General features: G+C 61.9%; 2 protein-coding genes across 5 annotated transcripts in view; one reads left to right on the forward strand and one right to left on the reverse strand.

Annotated features, from left to right (window-relative positions):
* The first annotated feature begins 6 nt into the window (after nt 1–6).
* On the forward strand, nt 7–2,621 carry IZUMO4 (IZUMO family member 4). Of its 4 annotated transcripts, XM_011997434.1 has the most exons (10): nt 7–225; nt 314–394; nt 486–557; nt 989–1,015; nt 1,110–1,185; nt 1,349–1,396; nt 1,498–1,512; nt 1,821–1,838; nt 2,005–2,058; nt 2,294–2,618. In XM_011997434.1, the coding sequence occupies exons 1-10, from the start codon at nt 9–11 to the stop codon at nt 2,382–2,384; spliced, it is 699 nt and encodes a 232-aa protein (XP_011852824.1). In that variant the 5' UTR covers nt 7–8; the 3' UTR covers nt 2,385–2,618. The 4 variants fall into 4 exon arrangements, with proteins under 4 accessions (XP_011852824.1, XP_011852825.1, XP_011852826.1 ...); XM_011997435.1 differs by lacking the exon at nt 2,005–2,058; XM_011997436.1 differs by lacking the exons at nt 1,821–1,838; nt 2,005–2,058.
* A 1,405-nt stretch (nt 2,622–4,026) lies between these two features.
* Nucleotides 4,027–6,338, reverse strand: part of AP3D1 (adaptor-related protein complex 3, delta 1 subunit) — a 47,726-nt gene continuing 45,414 nt past the window's right edge. The window contains exon 31 of the mRNA XM_011997438.1: nt 4,027–5,286. Within this exon, the coding sequence (XP_011852828.1) occupies nt 5,191–5,286 (96 nt within the window). The 3' untranslated portion in view covers nt 4,027–5,190. The remainder of the gene's footprint in view (nt 5,287–6,338) is intronic.

A 6,338-nucleotide genomic window follows, 5' to 3' on the forward strand; every position in this document is an offset into this window, starting at 1 on the left:
GGACGGGCATGGCCCTGCTGCTGTGCCTGGTGGGCGTGACGGCGGCGCTGGCCCACGGCTGTCTGCACTGTCACAGCAAGTTCTCCGAGAAGTTCTCCTTCTACCGCCACCATGTGAACCTCAAGTCCTGGTGGGTGGGCGACATCCCCGTGTCAGGGGCGCTGCTCACCGACTGGAGCGACGACACGATGAAGGAGCTGCACCTGGCCATCCCCGCCGAGATCAGTGAGTGCCGGAGCCCAGCCCAGTCCCGACTACCCCCCAGCGAGACCCCCGGGCAGGCCGGTCACCTGGCTGCTTCTCCTGCCCGCAGCCCGGGAGAAGCTGGACCAAGTGGCGACAGCAGTGTACCAGAGAATGGATCAGCTGTACCAGGGGAAGATGTACTTCCCGGGTAAGGGGCGCGAAACCGAGGCGGGGCCCGCCCACCCCAGGACACCCCGCCCACCGCCTGAGCCTGACCTTCTCCTGCCTGGACTCCTCAGGGTATTTCCCCAACGAGCTGCGCAACATCTTCCGGGAGCAGGTGCACCTCATCCAGAACGCCATCATTGAAAGTGAGCAAATAAGGCTTCAGGGGAGGGAGGTGTGGCCCAGAGCCTCGGAGACCCACGGGGCTTGGCTGAGGCTGGAGCGATGTGAACAGGGCACCTGGCACCGGGCAGCTGGGGAGGAGGGCAGCTCCCCAGGGAGGGACCCAGCCCAGCCCCTGAAGGATCAATGCCATCACCCCGCGGGTCCTCCCCTAAGTAGCCCCCAGAGGCGCTGGGAGCATCGCCACGCCCTCCCCTGAAGTTTGCTCCATCCCACGCTGGGGGTCACCTTGGGGACCCCTTCCCTCTGGGCCATGGACACACATACATGAAAACCACGTGAGCCTGGGCCCCAGTGGCGAGGGACAGGCCCCGAGGCTTTGACGGATTGGGAGGAGGCAGGACTGGGGACAAGGCTGGGCCTGGTAAGACGGCGCTGTCCTGCCTTCCCACAGGTCGCCTCGACTGTCAGCGCCACTGTGGTAAGCGAGGCTCTGTCCAGGCTGAGGGGCGCGCTGGCGGCAGCTCGGGGCCCTGGAGGCCGAGGGGAGCCCTGGCGGCTGTCGTGTGTTTCAGGCATCTTCCAGTACGAGACCATCTCCTGCAACAACTGCACAGACTCGCACGTCGCCTGCTTTGGCTATAACTGCGAGTAGGGCTCAGGCATCACACCCACCTATGCCAGGGCCCTGCTGTCCCTGGGGTCCCAGGCTCTCCTTGGAGGGGGTTCCCCACCTTCCACCTGGCCCTCGTCATCAGGGTAGGGTGGGTTCGGGGGTTCAGGGGCGCACCACTTCCAAGCCCACGTCCCATAGGTCCTCGGAGCAGTGGGAGTCAGCTGTCCAGGGCCTGCTGAACTACATGTGAGTGGGGTCTTGGGGCGGCAGCAAGCTCACCTGGGCCTGGGAGGGAACACTGGCCGTGGTCACTCGGCCTCCTGAGTCCAAACCCACTGTCCTTGTAGAAATAACTGGCACAAGTAAGTCCCCTCCTCAAACCGACACAGGCAGTGCACGTGTGTGAGCACCTCGTGGGTGAGTATGTGTGGGGCACAGGCTGGCTCCCTCAGCTCCCACGTCCAACCCAGCTCTTCGCAGGAGGTGGCCGCAGTCCCTTTCACCCTCAAAGGTCTCTGACCCTTAGCTGGAGGGGGGCATCCTGCTTAAAGGGTCCCCATAGGGTCTGGTTCCACCCCTGCCCCAGGTCTGTGGTCAGAGCCTGGGAGGGTTCCCTGCGATGGTTAGGGGTGCCCCATGGAGGAGCTGACTGCCCCATATTGCCTTTCAGACAGGACGTGAGCATGAGGTAAGGCTGCCTTAACCTGGCCTTCAGGGGAAGGGAGTAAAGGAAGGCGGGGGATTGGGGGTCCTCTAGGTCAGTGGGGGCACCGCAGGTGGGGCTCTCCCTATACCTGGGACACCTGCTGGATGTCACCTCTGCAACTACACCCATGTGGTGGTTTCACGAACAAACTACACTCCTCCTCCTTCTCCTGGCCTGGGACACACAGAGCCACCCCAGCCTTGTGAGTGACCTAGAGAAGGGAGGCCTCGGGAGAAGGGGTGCTCCTAAGCACTGCGTGCCGCGGCCCCCACACCCTTCTGAAATCCCAGGCACGCGGGTGTCATGGATGTGGCCACACATAGGACCACATATCCCAGCGGGGAGGAGAGGCCTGGGGCCCCCCAGCAAAGACCCCCAGGCAGGGAGGCAGGCGGTGGGGGGACATGGAGAGCTGAGGCAGCCTCATCTCCCCACAGCCTGGTATCGCCGGCCTTCAGGTGTCTGGAGCCCCCACACCTGGCCAACCTGACCTTGGAAGATGCTGCTGAGTGTCTCAAGCAGCACTGACAGCAGCCGGGCCTGCCCCAGCGCAACGTGGGGCCAGGACTCAGCTGGACAGCCCCCGCCTGTCCCTCTGGAGCTGGGCTGCTGCTGCCTCAGGAACCCCCTCCAACCCCAGACAGAGCCTGAGCTGGCCAGGGCCGGGAGGGCGGGAGGGAGGGGGCCGTGTACAGCGTCAGCGCCTGGGCAGGTCTGCGGAGCTGCGAGACGTGATGATTAAAGTCCCTGATGTTTCTCTTTGCAGAACAGTTCTTGTCGGGGCAGGGGGAAGCCTCTGGGGGCTGGAGGTGGGCTTCTGGGGAGGCCTAAAAGTCCCAGACAGAGCAGGGCAGGTCCTGGCCTCAGGTCCGCAGCCATGGGGGCCGACTCGGAGCCACACTCACAGGGCCTCAGGGAGTGTCCCCGGACTCCTAGATGTGGGGCTGTGGCCCACCTGAGCACACACAGGTAGGCTCGCACAAGCCCACAGAGTGCCTGGGTTCTTCCACCCAAAGCGAGGCCACAGTATGGTCGAGACCAGGGCCAGCACTAGTGCGTTTAGGTGTTCTGGTCACATCAGATCCGAGCCAAGGAACGCAGGAACTGTGGCTGTCTCAGCTCTGTGCCAGCAACAGGTGTGGCATGATGGCCAGAGCCGGGGCCACGACTGCCTGACCCTGGCTGACCAGTCCTGAGACACAGGAGGGAGGGACTCGTGTTCCATCTGTGCAGTGGTGCCGCTCCAAGTCCCATTCTCACTCGGGCGACCTCAGCCCGGTGGTCTCCTCGCTTCTGCTGGTCTCCTCACTTCCTCGAGTGTCCCTTTGCTCCGGCATTGGGGCGGCTGCAGGACACTGGCGAGAACAGCCCTGAGCACACTGGCGCTGCCAGCGTGGGCCCCACGCACTGTTCCGCGGCCGCCTCAGGCTTCCGTCACGGGAGGGGCGCATGGGCACATTCGCTGTCAGGAACGGCGTGTAGGAAGGTGGCCAAGCGCCTCCCAGGCTCCGTGGGACATGCAGCCACACGCGTGTCGGGGGAGAACGTGGTAGTGGCCACTGAGGACAGCATCCGGAGTGGTGGCGCCGGGTCCTGGCTGTGAAAGATGCTTCCTCCGAGGCTGGCGAGCGTATTTAACAGGAAAGAGGCTTGCGGCAGGTGCTTTCAAGGCACTGTTTTCTATAAAGGACGCTGGTGCGGGCCGCGGCTGGGGTCCCGTCTGTGCTGCTCTGCGCCCCCTGCCACCAAATGCCTACCACCACGGCCGCGTCTTGGGTTAGAGTTGGCAGGGGCTTCACTGACCCAGCGTCACCTTGCTCGAGGCTCCCATCTTCAAGGTGTAAGGCTGGTGTAAAGGAGGCAAATTCACCCAGGGGCGGGGTGGCTGCTCTTCCGCAGTTCTCAATTCTGGATCTGTCCCTGCCCTGAGGGGCTCCTGCGGAACGGGAGGGAGAGCGGGCACCTGCTCCCCTGCACAGCCCTGGGGGGAGATGCTGGGAACCAAGGCCTCCACGGGGTGGGGGATTCCCTGGCCTGTGCCTGCCCGAGCCCCAGGCCTGCATGGTGCTGGGGACGGAGGCCACCTCCCAAGGGCCCGTGAGCTGAGGCGCAGAGGCTCCAACCCTGCAGCGCCGCATGACCAGGTCAGGCAGAAGGCCCCATGTGGAAATGCCTGTTTTACAACTTTATTGGATCATCTTGACACAAAATCATGACAGCAGCGTGATATGTCTCTCTTCTTTATACGGGAATGTCGATAGCAAATAAATTCTTATGTAACACATCATATAATTTCAAATCCTAGAATCACTGCACGGGATTCTGTAATAGATTACATGCTAAAGTGACAGTTTTCATCAAAAGGAAAAGATAAAATGTCATTATCTCTGAGGAAGGGTCAGTCCTGTGCCCACGCTGGCCACGGGGATTGAGCAGAGTCCCCTTGCCCTGCCTGGTGGGGGCTCTCCCAGGTCCTGCCCAAGGGCACTGGGCACACTCCTTCAACACAGGAGAACAGCCCGGGTCAGGTGCTTCCAGGCCCTGCCCGGGCCTTCCTAACAGTGCTGGGAAGGACGTGGAGAAACCTTGGTGCGCACAGTGGCAAGCAGGGGACGCGACCACACACCCCCACCCCAAACCTAAGCTCGTCGAGCTGCACTTCTGCTGACCAGGAAGAATGGTGGCAGAGGCCTCATCCCACCCGGTCCATGGTTCTGACGGCAACCTCTCTTCGGCGTCCCTGGCCCCTCCCTGCCCACAGCCTGGCTGGCGCGTGGCCTGGGATCCCAGGGCCCAGCCACCAGCCCACGAGCACACTGACGATGGACAACGCCCGGCAAAACCGCTTTCCCACCGTGGGTCCTGGGACAGAAAACCTTGGCGACAGCGGCCCTTCCTTGCCCTACCCCGGACGCCACTGTCAGGACCTTTGGGACAAAAGCAGGTGACCCCAGAGGAGGCCACGTCAGCCCCGCCCTGTCCACCAAGTGCCCCTCATGTGGTGCCCGTTGGGCCCTGGCCCAGGACACGAGCCCCTGAAGCCACATTCAAGGACTCAGCCTCCAGCGCGGGGCAGGCACAGGCCAGGTGGGGGGGCCCTTGCTGGTCTGGGGACGTGAAGGGGACTTCCTGCCAAAGAGAGTGGGAAGAGTCACAGTAAAAAAGGACGGTCGGATAATTCAACGCAACGTACGACCTCGGACGTCTACACGGCGGGCGACAACAAGGAGTTAATTAAATTAACACTCAGGCTTGCGTACAGTACACACGACCGAGGAGAGGCGAGACACGTCAGGGCTGCGGTCCCCGGGTGGGCGGGGCTCGCAGGCAGCTCTCAACACTTGGCCAGCGTCGCCTTCATCTCTTCTAACAAGTTGCTCAGCAGCGTGGAGTCACTGCACTTCCCATCGACCGAGACAGAGTTCTCCCCCTGTGTAAGGAAAAATATTGGTATTTTTAAAAGTGTGTGCAGAGGCCAGGCATGGTGGCTCACACCTGTAATCCCAGCATTTTGGGAGGCCAAGGTGGGTGGATCACCTGAGGTCAGGAGTTGGAAACCAGCCTGGTCAATACGGTGAAACTCTGTCCCTACTAAAAATACAAAAAACAGACCAGGCGCGGTGGCTCACGCCTGTAATCCCAGCACTTGGAGAGGCCGAGGCGGACAGATCACGAGGTCAGGAGATCAAGACCATACCGGCTAACACAGTGAAACCCCGTCTGTACTAAAAATACAAAAAAAATTAGCTGGGCGTGGTGGCGGGCTCCTGAAGTCCCAGCTACTCGGGAGGCTGAGGCAGGAGAATGGCGTGAACCCAGGAGGTGGACCTTGCAGTGAGCTGAGATCGCACCACTGCACTCCAGCCTGGCGGAGTCTCACTCTGTCTCAACAACAACAACAACAAAAAATTCGCCAGGCATGGTGGCAGATGCCTGTAACCCCAGCTACTTGGGAGGCCGAAGCAGGAGATTTGCTTGAACTTGAACCCAGGGGGCGGAGGTTGCATGTGAGCTGAGGTTGTTCCACCACACTCCAGCCTGGGCAACAAGAGCAAACCTCTGTCTCAAAAATAAATAAATAAAAGTACATGCAGGTCAGGCCGGGTGGCTCATGCCTGTGGTCCCAGCTATGCAGGAGGCTGAGGCGGGAGGATCCTATGCAGAGCGGGGCTGGGGTGGGAGGATCCTATGCTGGGGGCTGGGGCAGGAGGATCCTATGCGGGGGGCTGAGGTGGGAGGATCCTATGTGGGGGCGCTGGGGCGGGAGGATCCTATGCAGGGGGGCTGGGGTGGGAGGATCCTACGTAGGAGGCTGAGGCGGGAGGATTCTATGCAGAGGGGGGCTGGGGCGGGAGGATCCCATGTGGGAGGCTGAGGCGGGAGGATTCTATGCGGGGGAGCTGAGGTGGGAGGATCCTATGCGGGGGGACTGAGGCAGGAGGATCCTATGTGAGAGGCTGGGGCAGGAGGATCCTATGCGGG

The sequence above is a fragment of the Mandrillus leucophaeus genome, unplaced genomic scaffold (assembly GCF_000951045.1).
Source record: "Mandrillus leucophaeus isolate KB7577 unplaced genomic scaffold, Mleu.le_1.0 Scaffold54, whole genome shotgun sequence".
Classification (NCBI taxonomy): domain Eukaryota; kingdom Metazoa; phylum Chordata; class Mammalia; order Primates; family Cercopithecidae; genus Mandrillus; species Mandrillus leucophaeus.